Raw genomic sequence first — 25690 nt, 5'->3', positions numbered from 1 at the left:
GAAGATTTCCGTCTCTATAATGGACACATCCAGTATACTTGTAGGCGTATCTTTGATTTTTACTGCTTAAGTACAGGAAGCGTGCATAGACCAACCAAGGACACGAAATTTACCCTGAGATTTCTGAAAATGGACTACTGAGGGCGCTAAATAGCACGTTCGGATATACCACAGGCAGCACAAAGGGTGCAGACCACTAATTCAAAAAGTGAGAATTTCTGACCAGCTCATTAGCATTAAAAGTGCCCCCACCCACAGTATCTTTTGAAAAAGCAGATTGTTTGGCACCCAAAATGGTGAGATTGTGTAAATCGTTGCCAGGATCAACTCCCTGGGTCTTAGAGCTTTCATATGAGGGAAGAAGGGCTGAAAACTACGGTTGAAAAATGGCCCTACGTGCCCGAGAAAGTTGAGGGTTGCCACTTGAAAAATGGCTGCAATCAGACTTCGGAAAAATCACTTTTTGGGGGGTGATTTTGTTTTGTGGGAATAATTAAAAATGTAATTGGTTAACCTACAAAAAATTGAAAAGAAATTGAAAGATAAGTGACCAGACAAGAATTTCATTTGTTTCAGAAATCTCAGGGATGTTGGCGTGCATGCTATTGGGCCCTGAACGGTGCTGATGTTACACTGTTTTCAATGGGGCTTGAATTAGTGGACTGGACCCTTACACCAAGTACGCGCCCATAGAAAACAGTGCAAAATCAGACCAAAAGGGCGCCGCCTGTTGACTCTCGGGCAGCGGTTGGCCTCCGTTGTTTTCACTGGAAACTCAAGATTATGGCCAGAAGATGACTTTTGGTTTCAATTTTATGGGTTTAGCCAGGAAAAATTTTTTTTCGCCTTTCCCCGGATAAACCCCCCAAAGTAAAACTACGCGCGAAGCTCTGAATGTAGCCGCCCGCCTCTGTCCAAAATAGGCCCACAATTTGGGGCCTTTGTCAGTGAAAGAAATACCCCCTAACTGGAAACTTACCAGTCCAAAATTCGGGATTTATATAGAAATATTTCTATGATCCCTCGTCTGATTGTAAAACCCCGTCGGATCACACAACATTAATGAGCTCATGCGCAGAAATACGATGTGGAGTGCAACCTACAGGATCCCCGCTTTTATTGCAAGTCATGCGATTTGCATGCATACGGTGTACGTGTCCGTGGTACCCCCCCCCCGCTTGAGCCCATCGTACACCGAAAGAATACGATGAAATTTTCTTCCGTCAGATTTAATACTCCGGCACGGGTCTCCAACTGTTTTTATGTGACAGCTCAACAAACAGACTTTCAAAGCTTTTTTCCCCTCAGTCTCATAACTGTGAAACTGGTTTTGAAGAGAGTTTTGACTTGCTCACCAAAACTGACGTACATTTAGACGCTAGACATCTACAAATCCTATGAAACTGGTCTGAAAATTCGAAGTATATCTAAACTTTGCAGCAGTTTGGTATTACAGAGTAAATGCTTTGAAATTTTCCCTGCCAAATTTGACTCTGTAGGACATGTTATTGCTCTCTGATGCCTGATATACCATAAAGCCAAAAGGGAAACGTTAGCTATGTCCGTACACGGAACTCATCAATGAATCCTTTTTACAGGTCACTGACTTTACAAAGTTCCCGTGTATGAAAAGAACCTTGCATTATCACAACTGAAAATGAAGAATCAAAAGACATAAGACCTGAAATTTTCCTTGCTTTCAACTGTAAATAAAAACACTTGAGATAACCCATCCCATATATCCTAACGGTATGGTGCTCTTAATTAAAAAGACACAGAGGCTAATCAATAACAAAGCAGTCCAGAATAAACTAGGTCTATTAAGACATAATAAAGACATGCTACATTGATTGCCAACTCACTATTACAGAGTGTTGCTAATAGGAAATGTGGTAAATGCTAGGCATGATCACAAATAATGTCAAACAAAAGTCCTTGACTCATACAAACACCCTGTCAGACGGTAACCTGTGGTGAAAAACCTGAGTTCTAGGTTGAAATGCTCTAGGACTACTTTAATGGATACAATTTCAGACCTCTTTGCAGAGAAAAAAAAGATTATACATCGTGTATAAATTAATTTGCCGAGACACCAATTTTTAGCCACCAATTATTTTCATTAAAAACAACTATATTTGGACCTCCAAAAATGCTACTAAAACCAGTTTTTGGGTAACAAAAACTAGTCTTCTATCCAGACTTTGAAAGACCACAACTAGAAAACTGTCTAAGATGAAGCAGATACTTGTTATACCCAGGTATTTGGAGACACTTTTCCATGCAACTCTAAGTGGGGTCACTAGACTGGCACCCTGACTTTTACAACTTTATAGCACAGCGTAACCCCACAGTTTTGATATAAAGCCCTGTTTTGTCTTTCTTTTTAACATTTCAGTAACTTAGAGCCTGTAGAAAATATTCACCTTATATTACAAAAGGCAAAAGTTACAAAAATAAAAAAGAGATAAAGCAAATGAATATAGAAATCTGAGAAAATGAGGCACAAAAGTGCATAATAATCTGAGTTCTCACATCTGTTCCATTTTACTAAAGTTGACTACCGTGCTTAGAGTTTAAAGACCAATTGTATGTGAGATAACAGGTCTTGAAGTTCCCACTTGACAACATTTTCCCGAGGGCCATCTTCTTTTCACCGTCTCCAATGTGATCATAGACCCACTGAACAACCTGCATATGAGAAACAAAACTCGACAGTGAGATAACTCAGCTCTGGAAGACATTTATGACCCAATCCTGAAAAAAAATGATATGGAAGGCTGTATGTACAGTAAGGGCATTCAGAAATATGAAATTCAACCCACTTTGTTTTGATTCTTCAGTCAGTAAGGAGTCAACCGATTAATAGTTTGCAAGATGGCCACTAAGTCCAAGGTGGCCATTTACTTCAAACTGGCCACTCAAAATGGCCATTAACTCGCTAAAGGCCATCAGCTTCAACATGGCTCTTGAAAAATCTGGCCCATTGTTACATCAGGTCACAAAATCTTCTAGTAACAAAAACCACAGATTGTAGAGAAAAGCTGGTTGAGGTAGCGTGTCTTAAAGGCCCACGGGGAGAGTTCATAGCAAAATGGAACAAGGTTGAAATACACGAACTTTTTTATTTACTCGGGTTCTACAAGTTGGTTTACAGAACACCTACCTTGGCGTCAGTCCCTCCGAAGTCCACCTTGTACCACTGGAAAATCTTGCTGAGACGGACCTCATTCTTCCCTGGCAGGACAAGACAGCCATCGGAACTTTCGAGAAAGGCCTCAGCTGCCAACTTCAACTGGTCATAGATACCCTGAACACAAAAAAGGCAGTGAATCCTATCTATATGGATATATGGCCTTCCACGGAACGAGCCATGCCATAATTTTTTTGTTTTTGTCTTTTGTATTTTCCAACTTGGCCAGATTCCTCAAAAGAACCCCACATCTTAAAAAAGGCTTAAATAGTTCATTTGGAAAATAGACAACAAAATAAAAGCAACATACAAGCATAAAAAACTTGGGATGTAATGCCTTTATCGGTACCTTTGCACTGTATGTTTTGATTGGTGGACAACTCCTCGCCCCACACACCAAAGCAAAGTGAATGAGCGGTTCCGGCGTCTCTAGAGCGATGACGAACCGCGGGTCACTCTTGGAGAAGGGGCGGCTGAACTGACCGATGCCCTTCCGGTTGCCCCGCAGGACCCCGTTCTCAATGTCTTGGAGGGAATAGATATGGCCCCCGATGATGTAACAGGTCCGATTGAAGAACTGCCCGAGGAAAGTAAAGAAGTAAAAAAATTGAAGGGGTTTGGGTTTAATTTCTGTCAAAGATAAAATTCTTCACCAAGCGAAGTATTCATCTATGGATTCATTCCACTCGGTTACTCACAAGCTCACAAAGGTACCAATTAAGCTTTTTATGCAAAGAAAGGCACATGTAATGGTAAAGTGTCTTGCCTATGGACATAACATATAAAAAGCAGCTGGATTTGACTCCCTGACTGGGTTATAAAGAGTATTTGTCAAAACTCAAATTGACAAAAGTGTCTGTATTGGGCTGATGACACTCGAAAATCAACCCTGATTTATTGGAGAGTGTGGCAAGATGCTACCATTTGATTGGACAGTGTGCTAAGATGCTACCATTTGATTGGACAGTGTGGCAAGATGCTACAATTTGATTGGACAGTGTGACAAGATGCTACAATTTGACTGGATAGTGTGGCAAGATGCTACAATTTGACTGGACAGTGTGGCAAGATGCTACCATTTGACTGGACAGTGAGGCAAGATGTATGACGAGCACAGTTCCTAAACTTGTGCAAATTATGCAATAGCATCATCAGCTCCACAGAATCAAACCTAAGGAGAGTTTTCTTATTAAAATTTCTTTCCATCACATTTAACCTTATATCGCTGCCAGATGTTTGTCGGTGGACCTTGCGTAACGTTGGCATGGATCACCAGCGCATTGTAAACGTTGATAAAAAAGGCAAGTTTCTCTTCCCGAGTTGCAGCGGCAATGTCGACGCGTACTAGCTCCGCCGTGTGCTTGACGTACTGCTGAAATTTTGGACTGTCCTTTATTCCCGGGTAATCGACACCCTGAAAAGGGGGAGAAATTCAGAATGTAACTATGCCACGATGTGTCTCTGGAGAGGTCAGTGTATATTAAAATGAGAATATCAATTTATGACGAGACATGAAAGTTAGCTACAGATGCTTTTGATGGTCTTTAGAAAGATTTACGCACAAGAAACGCTGAATATGCACACAAGTTAGTCTATACACCATTCTCATTTTGCCTACAACTTGTATGGGGGGCCAAAATTGGCAGAAATATCACCTTTCGGTTGGATTCAATTTTACCTCCAATTTGTTGAAAATGGAGATCTGTCTCAGTGATTTATAGGGTTGTATTGTGCATTATCATCCGGTGTTCTGATAGCTGCGTGGGATTTTGAACACTTTTGGAAATATTCTTTTACTTTGCACTGACAGCCAACGATAGTTTTCGCAGCCACTTGTAGGAAAAACATGGCTGTGACGTCAAAAGAGCAGATTCTATTTGCTGCTGACGAATGAATCCATCAAAACGTGAATCTTCCAAATCACTGTCATAAAAATACAAGGAAAGCAGTTCGAGTTGTCCATATAGATACCTTGCCATCTCGGGTTAGGTGCTGATTGTATAGATCAAGAATTAACTTGCGTAGCTCCTCTCCGAGTTCTGAAGCTAAAGGAAGAAGTAGAGAAAACTCAGTAAAGGAAAAGCAAATCAACACTTTTCGAGAAAATTCTTCAGAGTCCAAATTGTTTACTGTTGACAGTCTTGACAGTTTCCTATTGAGTGTTATCGAACCCATTGCAGAATTTAAGTTGATGCCAATTATGGTTATGCAACCGCAATTTGGAAAAAGAGCCCCTCCACATGCCATCATAGCTCTGGCAGGTTGCTCAAGTTCATATAGTCCCCGCTGTGGGCATTTTTGGAAATTCGGATACATCCCTGCCTGTGGCTCCATCACAAGGTCTGTACCATGTTAGAAACATTTACTGTCAGAACCACATGAGAATACTCTGGCCTCATATCCGAACAAAAATTGAAGCTTTGCCTAGCAGTAATAGTTTGAGTTCATTAAATTCAAGCAGTGATGCCAAAACAGCCCAACCTTTGGAAAGTGTCCCAATTTAGCATAACAAAGAACACGTCTACATGAGGCGAGAAAGAAACAGTTGTCTAACCAGGTCGCGGCTCACACAGGGAGCTCATACCCTGATTGAGGGCGGTAGCCGGATCATCCTCAATCAACCGATAGACTCGGTCACTGTCCTCAAACACCTGCTCGTGGGAGCTCTTCACATCGTGTCCGAAACGCTGCTCGATCAATGCCTGGCCAATTTCCACTGCCCTTTCACGATCTACATGTAAGAAGGCAGGTGATGTTTAAAAACATAGGGCAATAAATCAACTGTTGATGTGTGTACAAACGCTAGAGTCAATTTCGCACTGACAATGGGAGAAAATTGTTAGTTTGTGAAGAATATATAAAGTCTGTAGGGGACCAGCATACGGGGGAACCAGGGAACAAGCAAATCCCACTTGGGGCCCAGATTCATTCATGTTTATAACCCCGAAAAATAATTCCCAGTTTCCCTATTCAACAATGCACAACGTGACCATGTATAAACCATTTGATGCCCGTTGAGAAGTGACAATGCCCGCTGCGTACCTGCAGGGAGTTTGGGGAAAATAAAAGTAAAATTCTAGAACAAAACCATTGGAAATCTATTGCATATTGACTTCTTTTGACTCTCAGACTAAAAGAAAGTATTAATGAATATGAAAAAACATGTGCTTGGCCGGTCTTAGAAGTGTTTTCACACCGACTAAACATGTAATGTATTTATTCCCTTATTAATTGGAATTGTGTTGATACCAACCAACATCTTTGGTTTTCACGATCCAATCCACAAACTCACGGCCCACAAAGGTGTTTTTATAAACCTTCAGACCTCTGCGATTATCCGAAATCAATCCACTCTCCTTCAGGTCCTTGACAAGTAAGGCGCATTCATCCAGCTCGCAAGTGAAATTAAATTCGTCTCCTAGAAATTCAAAGAAAAACCCAAATCATGTGGTTGCACGCAGCATGAAATGCAAACAGCCACATTTCAGTGTTTCTCATTAGGTATTCACAACAAATTGGTGGAACTTGATTGGTCAAGATACTGTGAATGAAATGCGCATAAAACAGCGAGTGCAACAGTAAAGTTGTTCTGGTCTATCACTGGTCTCGTTACAGTATTTTGCATTTTTCTGTGTCCTTATAACTGCAGAAGTGAAACTATGACCAAAAAATGGGTTCCTGGAAATGCCTGAAAGTACATGTACAGCAACCACAGTATCAATGTGGGGCATGCCTGTGAAATGACTCAGTTATGATATACTAGAAATGAAGGATATTTGTTTAAAATGTAGCAGGTGATCCAGTGAAGATAACTGGAGCATGTCAAAGAGCCTCCAGACCAGTGTAAAGTTAAGGTATTTGAACTGATCTGTCCACAATCCTACAAACTCATTCAAAATCTGTTGGAGTCCACAGGACTTGGGACGATTAGAATTAATACAATATGTGGCCTCGTCTGTGAAAAATGAGTCAAACTTACCAGAGCTGCTTGTGAGTTTTAGTTTGTAATGGAAAGAGCACACTGAGCTGTTTGAAATAAAGTTTGGAACCCTAATGAAAACGCAGACAATAAATGCAGCCAGTCTTGATCTTGCGCATTCTTCTGAAGACCTTTAACTTGAAAGTATCTCTTGCGTCTCTCAACTCTTTTTGACAGAGTGAGTCACATCCATATGCATTGTACCTGCAGCAGATCCAATCTTCAGGCTGGGATCAGGTACTTCTGGGGCATCTGCAGGGGGCTCGTTATCTTCCACATCCTGAATGAGTCGCTGTAATGATTCCTTGTCTCGAATCTTCCACAAAAAAAACAAACACGCACAGGATAAAACTACCACATTTCTTGGGATTTGGGTTTCAAAATATCAAGCTTTGATTACCTGTAGGTAAGAATTTCAATGAAACCAATTAATCCTACAAAATCTTCCACTGTATCTGTCTTGAGCAGAAGCACCCCCTCATCAGTTGAAAAGAGTCAGGTGGTCAGGAGTGTTCAATTTGCTGGTAGCCATGCAACCATACTCATGCATTTCCTAATCATTCGTGAACCAGCGAAGTTCATCTCTGGCCAAAGGAGCCCCCACTGCCAAGGAAATAGCGCCCTCTCTTGGTCCAGTTTGAGGTCCACACTGTAACATTCTAGAGGCATCAAGCCCTCATTGAGTAATATTGGCCGGGATCTTTCTCAAACCTTAATAATTTTCTAAATTTCTTCCAGGATTTCAAAACCTCCATTTAATGTTACTCATTGTTGTCACTGTATCAGATATCAGAACGGGTCAAGTTGTTCAGTTATTTCTACGTAACCTAGGGATCCCTTGTTCAAATCTTGCCTATGTAAGGTTATGCAGACTCCGCTTACATGTTCTTCCACAGCACTGAGATTTGAGCACTTGATGACACATCACAGAGTTCGGGACAAAAACCGTGCATTTCTAAAGAAAAAATTTACTTTTTTTGGCTTCTCACCAATTCTTGCAAGTCGTCATTTCCTCCGATGTAGTGCGAGTTGAAGAATACCTGTGGCACGGTCCGTTTACCGGTTCGTTCGACGAGGCTCTTGCGGACCGATATGTCGTATTTATCCACGCTGACATCAACATACGGGAGGTTCAGCTCGTTGAGTGTGGACTTTGCTTTCATGCAGTGGGGACACCCAACGATAGAGTACACCAGGATTTGACCCTTCATCTTCCTGTGGGGTTAAAGGTCAATGAGGCATCCATCATGAATATGCACGCTACATTTAAATTTTTTGGGGGTATGCAAATAGGACTAAGTTTGCCAATCAATCTAACTTCACTCCCTTTGTTGACAACGTAACTTCAACTAAATGCTCTTAACCACTTCCTGCCGAGATTTTGTCTGTCAGGCTAGAGGGCCACCAGACAGTCCTTCATAAGTTTATAAGCGTTCAGCATTTTTTGAATTTTTAAAGAATTTTGAAAACCAAAAAAAGTGATAAATATCCCGGCCCAGCATCATCAACATTTATAACTGTCCCGGTAGGAAGTGGTTAAACTGCTGGCTTTTTGAGAATGACATCATCTAATCTTGTTACATGCTACAATCACGTTGTAGTTGGCCGTGTAAGTGCTTGAAAATAAAAACTCTGAATTCATTTTGTAGCTTGCAAATATTTTGGCAGCAGGATAGACTAACACATTCTGATTCTTACATCTGTTGGTTTGTTAACAAACAAAATATCAAAAATGCCATACACGATGGGCCTGTTTATTTCACATGGATATGGACGTCAATTAATGATCGTAACACTGGTTCACACCATCCACAGTGCAGGTTCGGTGACCGTAAGAACCAGGGTTATACATATAGTCGAAGACCAGACACAGAACCATGCACAAGACCAGTCACAAGGAACAGGTTGAACAATGAAAAAGGAACGCTTTTGTTGCAGTTAATTTCAATGGCCTGTGACTTGAATTTTAGACTGGAGGTCTTGTGCTGGTCTTGTGAAGGTCTAAGTGGTCTCGGCTACAACACTTTCGAGAACAAACATCGTAACAGCAAGAAAAGTTGGACACAAATTTTCAATTTTGAAAAATAAAGCTTTTTTCGAGCACTTTATATTCAGAGCACAACATCACACCATTTGCTCTCTTTTGTTTGCTAATGGAATCGGTTGCCATAGTGATCTATCTTATTTCATCCAAAGTGATGTTTGCACATCAACTTGACTGGCTAGCAATACAAACATAGCCGCAGTTATGGGTTGCCATCGTCATGCCAACAAGGGACAAAGTCAATATTTATCACTGGACTTCTTCAAATAAAATGTTTTTAAAAAATCCTGTAATTTTAATTATTTCAATATATTTGAAGACAATTTGTTTCGCATTTAAAAATGATTCCTCATCAACATAAATATTTACCCTCACCTTAAAATAGACATTATCTAATGCTTAAAAGCACTCCTGATAAAATAAACAGAAAAATTCCATATATGGATGCCACTTGACACCCCGTGCACAAACCCTAAGTGTTTTCTCAGTAAATAACTTGGTATTTTCCCTGCTAAATTGATCTTTTCCGGACATGTTTTTGCCTTCTGATGGCTATTAAGTCACCATAGGGAAGAATTACTGGCGGTGGTATATGGAACTTTTCCTAAATAAACAAACATGGGTTACTGAACCATTTACATGTAGATTACCTAGCTACGGGTGCCTGCGGGTCCCATCAATAGTATATTCCTCAAAACAGAAAAGAAATTCACACGTACACGGTGTATGGTCATGATGTTGAATATACTTTATATTCAGGACTTTACTTCAATACCTCATCAGAATAGGTCGGGAACACCAAAATCTTTTAAAATAATTATCCAGCTGACTTCAGAATTACATAAATGCTTGGACCTTGGTACAATCGTCGGGCCCTGTTTATGGTCTACGTAACACTCAGACATGCTTCAGTCCACACTACATACACTGCATTAAAATTGTGTACAGTCACTGCACTTAATTTACCTACCACTAAAGTCCATATGAGAAGCTTACCACCGCAGTAAGGGCACAGGTCTTCCTCTTCACGACTCCACTCGGAAGGTCGGTACCAAACAAATCCCTTCTTTTTTAAGCCACGATCACGCCATCACTTGTGACACGGCATGACTTGACTGTTCGAAGGATTGGAGCACGCATATGCATGATTGCTTCTCATATTAAACCGTTTCCGGCGCTGGGTTTACAAACATAAAACAGCCGTCAACAGGCTCCGCCCATATAATAAGGACCGTTCACAACAAAACTATAAATGATACAACCCGAAAGAAAATTCCATACATTCGTCTTAAAGTATATCTTTCTATTTATTCCAAGATAGCCTCAGTGTGCTGTCATACATCAAGTAATACAAACAACACGTTTTCTTAAACATTTTAAATTCCATTACCCTCTAAAAGATTTATAATTTGTAATCTTGCAAGGGTATTGCACTCAAAATCCAACACCGAGAAAAACGGCAAGCACAATTTTGAAAAACTACACCACAGATGTATGACAAGAAATGGGAACCATACAACCGACAAATCTTTCTATGTGAGTATTTCATGGGAGAGAATTTATATTTTGGCCCCAAACTAGTTTTCATGGGAAAAAAGATTTTCAGTGGAAGAGACATTGATGGTTGTGGTTGGAGTTATAGCGATAACCCCGCCCCCCTAAATAAACTCGAGTCTTAAAAGTGATATGGTAAAAACATGCCAGGCAATTCAGAACAAGTTTTCATAATAGCCGAGCCCTAAAAGTCTGACATATTTTCAATCCTGTGCTCTGCCGCCAATAACGTGCACAAGCTGTGGACACTATCTGGCAAGCTTCCCACAAAAGAGTTTCCTCAAGGAGGTGCGACCAATCAGATGGGAGTGTTCAAATGACTGGACACAACAGCCCATCCGACACTTTCTCAACTTGACAATGAACAGTGTTGTAATACTTCTTTCCCTTAGCACCTCAGAAAATCAACCCAAATACACGTATCCCCAAAATGTGGCCATTACAAAACCAGATGAATCTTTCCACCTGCTACCCCTTTAACCAATTTGGCCAAGCGCCAGCCTCACGGACATCCTGTTCAGGCGGTCACAGTTTCGAGTATGTCGTGTTGAATGCAGTTTGCTGTATCCTATAGAAACTAGATATGTAGAAGAAATCATCAGGTCTTGACCGGTTCCAATATAAAACCATTCATTAAAACCCTAACCCTCCTCTCAATCCTTCACCTGTAGGACTGAGGAGGGTTAGGGTTAAGACCGCTTCTGTCATACTTTCATTCCAAGTCTATACCAAAGGGCCACTGAGCTCTCTGTTTTGGACATAACACTCAGTATGGTATCCTGTTGAAAATGGACATTTTAGGGATGACAAAGTTGAGGGTTCTGATTCTTATAAGTCCTATTTTTCAAATGTGGCTCTGGAGACTAGTTTTGCTAGCGCTGATCACAATTACATCGGGCCCAGTCCTACTATTCTGCTTACAGCAAACAAAAAATGCACGCTTACAATGCCAGAAACTTCTGTGCTAAGCACCTTTCCATAGCAAATCATTTTTGGCATATACGCATAGCCGCATATGCAAATTCTGTACTTTAAAAACAGTGAGCTTACACGGTTAGGTCCAACATTTCCGCACCAGTGATGTAAGGCCATAAGTTTGAAGTTTCATTTGATCATCATTACGCTCTGGTTTGCTAAACATTACACCTCCACAACATGATACATTAGATATAAACACTCAATATAAATACATGAAAGACACACAACCCTTTGTCTTCATATTCTGCCTTAAACTCAATTTCTAGATAAATAAGTTATAATGAATCTGTAACGGCAGGACTTAGTCTCCATAAATTAATTGCAAAGAAATGGATTTTCTTCACAAATATGACTCTAATGAAACAAAGACTGGAATGGAACATATAATTTGAAATATATTGTTGAAAAAAAAAATAAGAAATTAATGCAAAGTTCCTTTTCCCTCTCTTTTTTCCAATTATACCTTGCCTGCTTTCCTTTCTTTTCTTACAAGTAAAAATATGTATCAAGTCAATGCGATTACAAATGTTTTGCTGTTTATGTTCAAGAGGTCAAGAGGTCTCAATATCACAGTATGTAACGTCACAAGGCATTGCGTGGTGATGGATTTCAATGCCTCTTACAAACCAGCAAAGAGGGGAATATTAACAAATAAAAAAAAAATCATTTGACTCCTTGGTTTTCCATCCACAACAATTCGTTTGAAACATGGTGCGTCACTGTTGGGTATTTGGTCCAATAAGAAGGACCCCCTCATTGGTGAGGAAGACACAGGCTTGTGGAGGTCTCAACGGGGCTGTGCACGCACCTTGCAAAAACATGAGGACTATACATTTGAACTGAAATTGGTCACATGTGCTAAATGACTCTCGTGCCAAGCGGGCATGTACAAGTGTGCGTTTGCCGTCCACCCCACCAAAGTGGTGCCGTTAATATATATTAAAAGACACGTCATTTCTTGTTCCTGCAAGATAGGAAGTGCGTTCAGCAAGTTCTGATCTAACATGGACAGGTGACAAAACATGCACGCTTGAAATCAAAGCGTTGCCATACCAAAATGCGTGGTGTTCCCAATGTGGGAACGGCGTATATTCAAGATGAGACAGAGCTGCATTTCTGGTCGAGTTTTTGTCAAGAAGTTTGTCCCTTGGGAATGTTCCCTTAGTAGACGCAGAGTTCTGGGAACTTCATCTCGTAGGTTGGGATAGATTGAAACTGTAGCGGTGTGGATGGGTCAGGCCTTGTGGGGCTACCAGCTGGCGTCTGTGGACTCCTGTAATGAAAGCCCGAAAAGGTAACCATCAGCGGATCATGGAAAATGAATCATAATTTGATTTGGTTTCAGTAATTTTATTTTGGTTTGTTTTCAGATTGAGCTCTGATTTATGTATCATTCAATTTGGTTGCCTGATGAGAACAGACATTATGTGGGTGAAAAAAAAGTTTGAACTGTTTTCCATTGTGCAAGAGTTTTGAACGACCTGTATGAAAAGTGGCTTTATTTTCAACTCATCTTTTGTTAGGTTAATAACTACAATGCATCCTGACAGAACTGACTGGACTCACTTTGTCACCGTCTCCAAGATGTCGTTCAACTTTTGCTGCCACTTTTCATTCTGAAACCAAAAGAATTAAATACAAAGGAAAACGATAAAAAAGATGAAAAACATGCACTACGTTTATTTCACTGCAATTTGAAAGTAATATTGTGACAACAATGTTGCCCACTGTCCCCCGTTTACTATTTTTAAGGGAGAAATTTTATGAGAATGGTTTCGTTTAATTTCCCCTCCTCCCCAAAAAAGTCCCTGAAATTAGCCTCACAGTTCAGAAAGCCAAAAAATACCTAAATTCCCCCCCCTTTTGCAAAGTTCACCCGCTGGAAAACTGAGTTTTAATAATCTTCTAGAGGGTCGCCTTCCCATCTTCTATTTTTGCTTACACATATCACCCTCTGATGTCTCCCGTTACATATCCTAACCTCCCCCCCAACTAATGCCTGCCCTCTGCCGATTCTCTTCACCCTTGTTTCGGCCGCCGCAGCCAGCTCATCCAGGGTGGAGTTGCGGAAGCTGTGCAGCACGTCCAGCCTCCTCTGTCGCTCGTCCTCGGCCGAACTGTCATTGATGCCACTGATCAAGACTTGCTTCAGGCTCTCAAAGGTCACCTCTTCTGGGGGTCGTTTCTGTGAATTTTGTAAATGCTGAATGAGTAAATTGAAGCCAGTGGTGAGACAGGCCATGCAGAAAACCCTGCTTACCAATTCTGTATGTCAAGTAAAAACTGGTTGGGAACCACTCGCAAAATACTGTACATGCTTAACTATCTTAGCTGGTAATCTGTGGTTTTTTGGTAAGCACAATTTCTTCCTGCTTTAAGCAGCTACAGGAAGTTATTCCCAGAGTTGTACTTTCTGCTTAATTAATTTGAAAGGAGCAAAAATCTACCTGTCACAAATGTATAGAAATTTTTCCAAAACACAAAGTTCAACTCTCAAAATAATGAAGCCACCCTACATAAAGCAGCAGCGGAATTATGGGAAACATTGCTTTGCAAGAGACATTCCTATGTAACTTTGGCACCTCTTTTCTGTGGTTAGTGATCTCTGTCTTGACCACGTACTCACCCGTCCTGGGGTTGGCGATGCTTGCAGAAGCTCAAAGTCAACATTGATGGAGCCAACCTCCGTCAAGCTCCGCGGACGACTGTCAACTGTACAAACCAGACAAGAAGATTTCTGAAATCATGTCATTTCTACAAAGTTCTGTGCCTTGCGATAACACAAATTCAGTAGGGGGCATTCTGGTCAAGATGGGAGAGCAGGGGAAGAGACTGAAGGAAATGAAGGGGGGGTGGCACAATAGATTCTTGACAACTGTTTGTGGTAGAAATTGGTTTGTTTACATTATCCACATTTTGACATGTTCACCTCTCTGAAGACCTCACAGCAATAATTCTTGCTTTTGTGTTGGTTTTAATTTTCATTTTTCACATCGCTCTACGTATTTTTGTGGGAGGCATCATATTGGGGCCCCGATACATGAAATGATATTTTCTCCTTTTATTTCATAAAGGCAATTTCATTTTTTTTGTCCTCATTTATCTCCATACTAATCAAATTCTTATTTTCTGGTCTGCAATTAGGCCAATGCTGACACAAGACTCACCACTTTGAGGTTGCTGAACGTGAATATACGGCACGGAGAGGCGAGTAACATCATGGCCGCTGCTGGCGAGCGCTTCGCTGATGCTGTCCACATGGAAAAGTAGCTCTGGTGCCAAACTACTTGGACTAAAGCAAGGACAGACACATCCAAAGTTACGAAGGCAATCCAAAGTGAGATATAACTCAATGAAAAACTTTCATCCTGCATGGCCATTATGCTAGGAAAACAGTCAACTCACCTCATTCCGGCCACTTTATCCTCCACGTTTATTGGTGGAAGCAGAAAGGGGGCACTCTTGCGTCTCTCTTCGATGACCTAGACAAAACAAGATAAAGACTGAGGTCAATTTTCAAACCTACCGTTGATCTCCACTTGTGGCTTACTTTTCAGCTTAAAACTATCTGCAGTCATGCAATCATAATGACACTAGAAAACTGTAAAACTTCAGTCTTTGTTTTGAACAAATAGATTTGATTTCAGAGAGGTGAAAGTGGACAAAATTAAGCCAATCTCTCCAAGCTGATGGGTCAAAATATCAGCTCACAGGAACAAGTGTCCTGATCAATACACGAAATGCCGAGGGATCCACGCTCACCTGGGAGATATGCTGGCACAATGATGGGATGGCAGTCAGTTGACCAATCAGATTCAAGTACTGGGCAACGATGGCATGGATGGCGTACAAGTGGCTTAGCGGCAGCTTTGCGTTGGGCTCACAGGTGTGATCCTGAGGAGATAAAGCAATGAGGACGGGTCAGATTGAACCAGGTCAACATATATTTTCATAGAGCGCCCTCTTTGGGTAATGCATATACCATATGGAAAGTTGTTCTTATATGCAGTCCTACTAGGGCAAGTTTGACTGAGTTCAACCGTGACTGTGTAGAGCGCCCTCTGTGAGTCAGGCACACCCCACATGGAAAGCCATAATTACTTGTGGGGTCAATCTGACAAATTCTATCATAGATGTGTGAAGCCCCTCTACGGGTCAAGCACACACCACATGGGAAGCAGCCCTTACCTGTGGAATCACTTCGACCAAATCCATCAGGATATGTAAAGCACCCTCTACGGGTCAGGTACACACCACATAGACTGCCGTCCTTACCTGCAGGGCCAGGGCCAGTTTAACCAAGTCCACCAGGACATCGTCCGTCCCCAGCTCCACGCACAGCAGTGCCATGGTGCAGTAGATGGCCACAAAGTTCTTGGTGGTGTTCTTGGCTCGGATCAAGTTCTCAAAGATGTGCCATTGGAACTCTGCCCCATGCTGGTCGGGCCACATAAAACCGGACAAGACAACTGTCACTCAACTTGTAATATAAAACTATTTGTATAAAGCACTATTTAGTTGTTTTGGGATTTATTTTAACTTCTTGATGACGGTCAAAAGGAAAAAGTCAACCTGGAATAGATACTTCAGAGTACCACTTGACCAACATTTACAAATAATGCCTCTATTCACACATTACGCATAGACTTCACTCAGTAACTCAAAAACAGAGCATCTGGGTTGAAAGTTTGAACAGATAGGTTTGCTAACAATCACATTTGATTAATATAACAGGTTTTGCCCTTACCCAACGTACATATTGATAAACACTGTATGCTCAGTGCTTGTCCGAGAGCTTGTGAAAAAATTCACAAGCTTACTCGGGTGGGACTCAAAAAAAAACCACCTTGAAAATGACACTTGAGATTTTCAGTGCTGCCATTGTAAGACTTATTGATAAAAGATGCATCTCTTGGAAAAGGATATCACTTAAATTACCTTTCTCATGAACATGATATCCTGTCTGGAAGGTTTCTCGCATTTGAGTTCCAAGTCAGCGATGTTCTTGACAATGCCACGGTTTGCGTACAGCTTGATGACATTTTCATGACGGTCCACAAGCGTGTGAAGAATTTCTTGGACTATGACACGGATGCCTGCGAATTGGGAATAAGAACACTTGACTATCTGAAGAAATGGTGGCGAATTGCTAACAGAACGACAACTCTTGCCAGAGGTATTGATTGCTTTGATGCAAAGGAAAGGGTAAAACTTAACCAAATTGATGCAACGCTGTTGGAATGAATTATGGCTATAATTTTGCAGGAGGGTCCTGGGATTTGGAATGTTGAAAAGACACCTCACCTGGATTAGGAATTACTGACATGTTGAGAAGCGGCTGGAAAAAGGATGCTGGGAAAGTGGTTGCCATAGAAACAGTCGTATACTTTGTTCCCACCTAAAACAAAATATAAACATAGTTCTGAATAAAATACATTTCTTAAGGTGATGTCTTCACGATCAATTTTTGACCATATACCATCAAAACAAGACAACAAAGGTGGCTATTGCATGGGATATATATCAAATACTATGCATATCTTTTGCAAGAAACTAACCTCCAATAAACTCTTGAGGAGCATATCCTGAACAAGGATGTCACCCTCCCTGAAGAAGATAAGGAAGCATAATGACGCCACTGTTGCTACAGTAATAAGCTAAAAATGTCTGTTGCTATGTTGATGAGTTAATACAGTCTGTTGCTATGGTAATGACCTAATACAGTCTGTTGCTATGGTAATGACCTAATACAGTCTGTTACTATGGTGATGAGCTAATAAGGTATGATGCTATGGTGATGACCTTATACAGTCTGTTGCTACAGTGATGAGTCAATACAGTCTGTTGCTATGGTAATGATCTAACATCGCCTGTTACTATGGTGATGAGCTAATACAATTTTTGGAAATCCGGACCTTTCTCATTGTCGGTTTCTGAAATAATTTGCATTAATCTTATAATCTGAGATGTCTGAAACTTGGAGGCAATCTGGACCAACCCCTTGGTTTCTAGAGACAACGGATGGTCCTCTTCCTGCAGCACTGTACTGCTACGATCTCGCGGCATGGGGACTTTGCCCATGATGAACATCATAATCTCAATCTTCTGATAGTCAGGGAGGATGCTAGCAAAAGCACCTGCCAAGAACAAATAAAATCATAAAGCAACTTTGATTGCAAAATACCGTTCCAGAAAAATAACTTCATAAAAAGCAAGGTCCTGAAGTCAGTCTAAATACTAGGCTTTGTTTTTACCCCAAATTATTTTTGTAAGCCTGGTAAAGTCTGCGCTGATTGTGAGCACTTGAGAAAGAAATTAACTCACAACCTTCTTATTATGAGTGTGGGAGCTTCGACCACTTGACTACAGCGCATTGTTTGGGCCAGCTAGTTGTACAGAACAGTGCATAAACAAATGTGTGTTTTAAATTCACTAACGATCATGCGATGTCATATTTCAATCATCCATTCCAGTACTTAGTATCGGCAGTTACTTCAAATAAATATTAAAGTATGAAACAAAAAGAAATTGGATCACTCTAATGGATTTTTGATTGGACTGTCATTTCATTATGGTGTGCACGTTCAGCATGTCCTCTTTCAGTGTGTTACCATACCGTCACTCATCCAAACCTTGTAGGCCTTCAAGCTTTTCCATGTAAGCTTTTTAAAGTCTGCGATTCAGAAACAGGCAACATACCATGTACAGTTTACTTAAGAAACTTAGCGCATATTGCCCTAACCATAATTCCAGAATTCACCTATGTTTGGCACAGGCACGGACATCAAATGTGGGAGCCAAAGTCATCATCTTCACGTGGTAAAGATGAAGATTCAGTCAAGTCATATCATATTGCTCTCCTGTGTTTATCTGCTACATTTATCTGTGATTTAAAGCCTGAGTAATCATAGGTGCTACATCTCAGAACCTCTCACCGATTGTATCAATGATGGCCTCTTCAAACAGTATCTCCTCATTCTCGTCAAACTTCTTCTTGGTCTTCTTGGCGCTGGCAGCAGAACGCTCGGCCGAGGAGGATGTGGCAGAGGCCTGGCCACCTGACAGGCGCTCGTCCACAGACAGGCGCAGGTGGCGGAGGAGTGTGTTGAAGATTTCCAGCACCGAGGGCCCCACGGCACCGTCCGCAGCGATGGCAACAATCTCCTTGAGGACCTCAACGATGCTGCGCTTAATCCTGGGCGTGTTTTTCATGTGTTCATCCAGGTGGAGTAGGAGGAAGTGAGGCGTGACGTATCGATACTGTGACTGATCACACGGGAAAAGAATAACGACAAAAATGAAAGTCAAACGGTTACAGATCCTTCACAATTCACCAGAATTTCTCAAGAACTGACAGGATTGAGGAAGGTGGAAACTATAATCTATGACTACATTTTATTTTCTATGATATAATGTTTTGCCCTTCACCATTATTTGTGACACTGTACATTCGGTCCTGTCCCAAGGCTTATGAACAAAAATACATGAGCTTACTCAGGTGAGACTCAAACTAACAGCGTCCCGCTTACTAATGCTGTGTCTTACTGCTCAACCACCGAGCCTGCCGGGGTCAGCTGGCCAGTTAGAGTGGGTGAGCAGCAGTGACCAGGTCAAGTATACTTAAATAACACCTGAGCTTTGATGTGTCTTTCCGAGTTGGTTCCAACACAGTGATGGACTTAGGAACATTCTTTAAGTCGAGCTCACCCCCTTGACTTGACACCGGTTCGTATTTCGTGCAAAAGCGAAAACGGATGCAAATTTGAGACGTCAGATCACATATTCGCATTGCAAATTTGTAAACGTGGAACACATTTCAACTTGAGCAAAATTTTGCTGCAAATTTTCCTGACATCAAATTTACTTCGCTTTCGCATTTGCTTGAAGTATGAAAAGGCCTTTAATCGTGTTTAACAAACTGCTTGATATTCCTGACTTTGTGGCACATATCGATATTGATAAAATTTCAGGATTCCTGTGAATATCAAAGTAACTTTTTTTTACCTGTATTGAGTACATGATCCCCTTGAAGACTTTGATGGCAAAGTTGTTGGGTACCCAGAGTTCATGCAGATCAAGATGCCTGAAATGAAATCCAAACCATCACAGTGACCTAACAAAAGGCAACCTTGTACACCATGGAAGTTTTGTCCTGACAAAATTCTTTTCCCGGGTAAACGACATGATCACCAGCTACAGAGGGCACTGTTTGGTCTAGTCGTCAAACAGACTATACAAGGAAGGCGCATCATGTGTGCACACTGTTCTGTGATCACAAATGGATTTCATCAGAATATGCACAACCCCGTAGTGTCTTTAACAGATCAGCACTTTCACAACCTAGGATTAGGGAAAGGCACCATGCCAAAAACAAGGCACATTGTCTGGCCCACGATAACAGACGGAGGCAAGTTGACATAGTGGTGCTATACTTCAATTTTGCAGCCAGAATTAGAGACCATGACCACAGTTTCACAATGCCAATTGATGGGTGGTACACGCACGTTACACAATGTTCTTCAACCAACAGGGCACTGTGAGTTGCCAAGTGCACATACACATCAAGCTCAGACCACGTGTGAGGGCAGTGTAACCGCAGTCATTGCAAGAGCCAAGAGAGTAGCACCAACTTGAAATTTGGAACCAAAATGGCAGTTCTCTATGTGTGCAGTACAGCATGCAGCTATTGAGTGATCACTGTCCATGTCCACTGATGCATGATCCACCATTTTGCTTCCAACAACTGAGACACTCATGTCGCAACTCTTTCTAGCTAGAAGCAGCTCTGAGTTAGTGTCAACTCCGTTTAATCTACGTCCAATTTCACCCAAGGATAACAGGTGAATTCTGCCTCAATTCTGGCCGTGCGTATTTCAAGTTACATAGAGCATTGTTCCAGACACTTCCAACACGTCATCAACGTCTCACCTCTCCAAGTCTCTCCAGACCCTCACAACAATTTCTCTACACTTGAGCTCAAGTTTCTGAGCCCTTGATTTTAATCACACCAAAAATAACTGGTTCTAATGGATAGGCCTACTTTAAGACAGGCTTGATGACTGTATGGATGTTGGCGTAGGCAGCTCGTCTCATGACGTCTCTCAGACAGCTATCAGCAAGTACCTCTGGTCTCTCCTCGGGATGTTCATGAACGGGAGACTCGTGACTACGATTCAAGCGAAGACAATCAAAGGAAAGGCTTACTACTTTGGAAATCCCCCAAAATATTATCAGGAGTGTACATTTTTCATCATCAGAAACAATTCTGTAGTTGTCCTTTGACCCTAAAAGAGGTGGGAGGGGGGTTAAGGATTTCTTTCATCTTTGCAACACTTTGGATTACACCAAGCCTTCTAATTGTTTTACAGTGATGAGTGCCAGCTATTATGAGCCACGTTTTAAGAAAATCAATGAACTCTTCTCACAAAAGGCCTGTTTTTCAGAGACAGGTGGGCCCAGAAATAAACTGCACTCAATGCAAGGGCTGACACCTGAGAAACGGATCTATACACGACCACCATAATGAAATCTTGAGTCAGATTGAGTTGACATTGAATTGAAATCTGATAGGGTAAGTAGAAGGGGGAATTCTTTTGCCAATATAAGAGGGCAAAAGAAGCTGACGCACCTGTCAAATCCCTCGCTCATGTTGAAGAGAAAGGACGGGACAATTTTGTCCATGTAGGTGGTGTCCCAAATGTTGACTTGTAGTTCATCGCTGACTGTCTTGCGTACCACGCCTTGTAGGCCTTTCAGCCCAGCCAATCGTATTCTGTGAAGTAAAACAAAAGGAGGAAGACTCGTGTCAAAGGTCTAAACTGACGCACATTTGTCAAAGTTGATTTTTCATGAGTCTAAGACCAGAAGCTACTTTAATGTGTCAGAGGTCAAGGTCAAAGGTAATTTTTCTGGGGATTTGGCAATCTGTTACACCTGTCAGTCTGACATTCTAGCCAGTTAACTACTGAAAAAAAGCAGATTTGAGGAGCCACATATTAACAGCACTGCCAAAATTAAAAATTGTCTATTTTTGTTTGGCGGTAAAACTCACTTCCGTCTTGTTTCGGCGTGGTCACTGTTGTTGTGACACATTGAGGCAAACTTTGAGATGAAGAAGTCGTAAGTCCGATGGTACGACGGTGTGTCCTCTTCAATCTGCGAGAACTTGACAAACTGAGAAATGGAGAAAAGGTCAGTTTCCTGAACTTCTAGAAACTGAGGAACAAGTTGGTCATTACCACTTCAATGTGACTACTTGTCAAAGTATACAACACAGGCCTCATGCTGAGAACATTGCCAACCTGACATAAATTGAATCCCTTTTTTCCCAATGTAAATCCATCAATGAAGTAAGCGAAGCATTAGCCTCCTTCCACTGCTGTGTCTTTTTTTAGGCTGTACAGTGCCCTCTGTTGTAAATGTACAGGGCCCATTAGAGGCCAGATGGTACTCACCGAGTTGGTACCCAGTATCTGCAGCTCGGGCGTGTTGGACTCCAGCAACTTGTGTACCATTCTGAGAAAGCTCTCCACGAAGAGGTTGAGGCTCTGGGCGTGGCAGGCCAGGAGGAGTTGGTCCAGAGCCTGCATCGAGATGACTACATAGCTGAGGGAGGGAAAAGCGTGAGAGGTTAATTCATATGAGGCCATTTTGGATCCCATTCCCTAAATTCTGTAGATTTACCAACACTCTGACTCTGGCATAGCGCCCTCGCTCGTGCAGGCACAGTTTCATTAAGAGAAAGCATATTTCTTTTACCCAATCCTCTGGCGGTAGACATCTCTGTCCAGCCTATGGGCCAGGTATCCACCGATGCGGTCCAACTTCTCGTTGTGAGAGACAGCATAGAAGGTAAGTCTCTCCATATTGTTGCGAACCAAGCCATCCTACAAACACACAAACAGGACAGCAATTAAACAGGATATTGACAAGAATATAATATAAAATCAGAACTCTGAAACTTGTAATTGCCGAGCTTTCGGTAACTGAGTACCTTCTTCAGGGCAAGCAGATTCAGTTCTGAATGAACGCAGAAAAATCCACGTTCGTTCCCCTGGATGCAGCTTTTTTTGAACTTGGAACGCTGCATCCAGTTGGAATTAACATGGATGTTTCTGCTTTCATTCAGAACTGAATCTGCTTGCCCTGAAGAAGGTACTCAGTTACCGAAAGCTCGGCAATTACAAGTTTCAGAGTTCTGATTTGATATTATATTCTTGTCAATATTCTGATTAAGGTGCTACGCAGCCCTTCCATATTTTTCAGCAATAAAACATGACCCACTCTAACAAAAGAAGTCATAAGTTGGCACTACTATTTTGAGTAACACAGAACATATAAATGCAAAAGACCAGTTTTAGATCCTTGATGGTAGGCCCATATTGACAGAATTAAGATAAATTCACAGAGGTGAAAATTTCTGAAAACTGCAAAAAAGAATCTAATACTTACTAAATATCAGATATCTGCTTGACTCATGAAATGTCTTTGGGCAGTCAACAATGATATCATAATAAATTTCTAGTTGAGCATTCCTGTCCTTTTTGGACAGTATTCATGCCATTGCCTCTGTCTCGGAAAAAAGCAAGATCCCATTTTCCTCCGTTGTGAAAGGAAAAACTAAAGCGATTTGCGTCGCTCACCTCGGGATTGGCCGGGAAGATGCTATCCACCAGGCGCTTGTAGCGCGGCTTGCACGACGACAGACAATTACAACACCCTGCATAAACGTAATGGGTCATGCTGGTAAACAAGCCTGAGTATGCCACAGTGCCAAGCAGAGAGCGGGATACCAAGGAGGGAATCAGATCATGCGCACAGTGCACAGCAGAAAAATGATCGGATCAAAGAATAAAAGAAACGGCCGAAGCACATCATAATGCACAGCAAGTAACCAAACGTACCCAGCATAATCAAAATTAATCAACATAGATCCCAGCCCCAAATGTTCATGATGTAAAAAACAGTGACATTTTTCCGCCATATACATGTATTTTCATTTTTCATGCACAAGTTGGTTTATGAAGTAAACAAACAAAATACGTGTATTTCATACAGGGTTTGGGCGACAGTGTGCAAAGAGAAAGAAAAATAAACATTTCTAAATTATTCACCATGTTTACTTGCAACCGTGTTAGTTGATTCAATCTTCAATTTTTCTCTTAAAAGGCCCATGCGGGATAAGCATAGCCCCATACAACATGTATAATGTCAGCTGTAGGCCTAGGCCTACTTTTTAGAGACTAGTTTGCACCCATGTGAATGGTGCATTGTACATGTAGGTTCTGAAGCAAAAGTACGTGTGTGTTACGCCCAAACTATAGCATCAGTCCCAACTATAGCTGGGCCTGTCCCAACTAGAGTGCTACAGTTGGGCCGGCCCAACTACAGCAGAGAGGTCCTGTGTGCATGATGTGCCCAGCATGTGCCAAAGTCATATTGTTTACAAATGTCACGTCATTGGTCATAGGGCTAGATGAACAGATGAAGTGCCCTATTTTAAATGAATTGTGTCAAGTGTGAGACACATTGACTTAGATAATGTTGAGACATTTCCCATAGACATTGGTCAACAATAGTTGGGCCAGCCCAACTGCAGCACTACAGTTGGGACTGTCCCAACCATAGTTGGGACTGATGGTATAGTTGGGGCGTAACATGTGCATGGAGAAAGGTTAAGGATCTGACATGCGTCACGATACCTTACCCCCAGAACTGTGGGGTCCGACGTCCACTCCTCTCCCTCGTTCGGACCACACATTCTGGGGGCAACAATATCTTAGGCTTCCTACATGTACAGTTCATGTAATGCAGTCTCTTGCATGTACACGCGTCATAATTTCACAGTCATGACACTCATGAAACCTACCTGGCATAATTTGAAGTATTTTTCCCGGAACTGATTCAGTGCAATCCAACGGCAGTCAGTGTGGTTTTGCCACATTCAGAATTCAAGACCTTTGGTAATCTGTAGAGATCACGAAAGACGCACAGCCTCGTCCTGTTATAATTAGGGTGGTCACAGCTCTTACGGGTCCAGTCCACTAATTCAAGCCCCACTGAAAACAGTGTTAAATCAGCACCGTTCAGGGCCCAATAGCATGCACGCCAACGTCCCTGAGATTTCTGCCACACAAATGAAATTTTTGTCTGGTCCCTTATCTTTCAATTTCTTTTCAATTTTTTGTAGGTTAATCAATTACATTTTTAATTATTCCCACAAAACAAAATAACCCCCAAAAAGTGATTTTTACGATTGTCCGATTGCAGCCATTTTTAAGTGGCAACCCTCAACTTTCTAGGGCACTTAGGACCTTTTTTCAACCGTAGTTTTTAGCCCTTCACCCTCTCATATGAAAGTTCAATGACTGGCCAGAGAGTTGATCCCGCGCGCCCGGCGGCAACGCGGCGATTCACACGATCTCACCATTTTGGGGGGCCAAATAATCTCCTTTTTCAAAAGATACTGTGGGTGGGGGCACTTTTAATGCTAATGAGCTGGCCAGAAATTCTCACTTGAATAAGTGGTCTGCACTCTTACCATTGAAAACGTATCCATGTCTTAGCATCCACCATGAAACAGGATTCTTAAAGGACTGCATTTTGTAAAAGGTACGATTTATAACGATGATGTCAGGTCAGGCCCGGCCTGAGTGATGGTGGAATTTTAATAAACATCCAATCTCTGAATATAGTGCATGAATGTCGCCCTCTAGACTAGAGAAGCAAAGCAACGTACGTACGTACACGTACAACGCCAACCTCAACCTCGATTCCACGGGCTGCGTGCGCGTTCCTTCACTAGAGGGTGCACTGAACTAATTCAAGCTCCATTGAAAATAGTGTAAAATCAACCAAGTTTGGAGCCCCATGGCAGGCAACTGAAGTCCCTGAGGCCTCTCAAACAAAAATCAATGTGTTGTTTGGTCCTTCACATTTCATTTGA

At 41.7% G+C, this 25690-nt stretch overlaps 2 protein-coding genes across 8 annotated transcripts; both read right to left on the bottom strand.

Annotated features, from left to right (window-relative positions):
• Positions 1–1088: 1088 nt before the first annotated feature.
• Positions 1089–10372, bottom strand: LOC110978774 (uncharacterized). 5 transcript variants are annotated; one of them, XM_022234046.2, is made up of 10 exons: positions 10184–10372; positions 8159–8384; positions 7374–7485; positions 6444–6608; positions 5775–5921; positions 5162–5235; positions 4407–4604; positions 3540–3767; positions 3164–3307; positions 1089–2688 (listed from the first exon to the last, which is right to left on the bottom strand). In XM_022234046.2, exons 2-10 carry the CDS (start codon positions 8378–8380, stop codon positions 2548–2550), a joined length of 1431 nt encoding a protein of 476 aa, XP_022089738.2. In that variant the 5' UTR covers positions 8381–8384; positions 10184–10372; the 3' UTR covers positions 1089–2547. The 5 variants fall into 5 exon arrangements, with proteins under 5 accessions (XP_022089738.2, XP_022089741.2, XP_022089736.2 ...); XM_022234049.2 differs by having other exon boundaries at positions 5745–5921; positions 6516–6608; positions 10184–10371; XM_022234044.2 differs by having other exon boundaries at positions 5745–5921; positions 10184–10370.
• A 123-nt stretch (positions 10373–10495) lies between these two features.
• LOC110978771 (protein EFR3 homolog B-like) lies at positions 10496–25476 on the bottom strand. Of its 3 annotated transcripts, none has more exons than XM_022234036.2 (22): positions 25286–25476; positions 24614–24712; positions 23388–23500; positions 22504–22631; positions 22200–22350; positions 21797–21918; positions 21374–21517; positions 20786–20911; positions 19750–19828; positions 18681–19011; positions 17744–17882; positions 17304–17352; positions 17050–17143; positions 16684–16841; positions 16021–16182; positions 15508–15639; positions 15151–15227; positions 14913–15037; positions 14372–14457; positions 13769–13948; positions 13312–13361; positions 10496–13018 (listed from the first exon to the last, which is right to left on the bottom strand). In XM_022234036.2, the coding sequence occupies exons 2-22, from the start codon at positions 24618–24620 to the stop codon at positions 12907–12909; spliced, it is 2565 nt and encodes an 854-aa protein (XP_022089728.2). In that variant the 5' UTR covers positions 24621–24712; positions 25286–25476; the 3' UTR covers positions 10496–12906. The 3 variants fall into 3 exon arrangements, with proteins under 3 accessions (XP_022089728.2, XP_022089731.2, XP_022089730.2); XM_022234039.2 differs by having other exon boundaries at positions 23388–23464; XM_022234038.2 differs by having other exon boundaries at positions 13769–13930; positions 25286–25473.
• Between the last annotated feature and the right edge of the window lie 214 nt (positions 25477–25690).

This window comes from Acanthaster planci, linkage group LG18 (assembly GCF_054643075.1).
Source record: "Acanthaster planci isolate LZ-2023a linkage group LG18, COTS_SCS, whole genome shotgun sequence".
NCBI classification, from domain to species: domain Eukaryota; kingdom Metazoa; phylum Echinodermata; class Asteroidea; order Valvatida; family Acanthasteridae; genus Acanthaster; species Acanthaster planci.
Note: the sequence above shows the minus strand (reverse complement) of the source record. Positions and strands in the feature narration are given on the sequence as shown.

Excerpts from the sequence above, each read along its gene's own strand:
- LOC110978774 (XM_022234044.2), bottom strand. The coding sequence starts at position 8,380 with ATGAAGGGTCAAATCCTGGTGTACTCTATCGTTGGGTGTCCCCACTGC. Across the intron at positions 4,605-5,161 it reads ACCTAACCCGAGATGGCAAG|GGTGTCGATTACCCGGGAAT; the intron begins GTATCTATATGG and ends CCCCCTTTTCAG. Across the intron at positions 3,308-3,539 it reads TCAAAACATACAGTGCAAAG|GGTATCTATGACCAGTTGAA; the intron begins GTACCGATAAAG and ends TTTTGTGTTCAG.
- LOC110978771 (XM_022234036.2), bottom strand. Across the intron at positions 17,144-17,303 it reads TCCTCAAGAGTTTATTGGAG|GTGGGAACAAAGTATACGAC; the intron begins GTTAGTTTCTTG and ends ATTTTGTTTTAG. Across the intron at positions 13,019-13,311 it reads ATCTTGGAGACGGTGACAAA|GAGTCCACAGACGCCAGCTG; the intron begins GTGAGTCCAGTC and ends CTTTCATTACAG.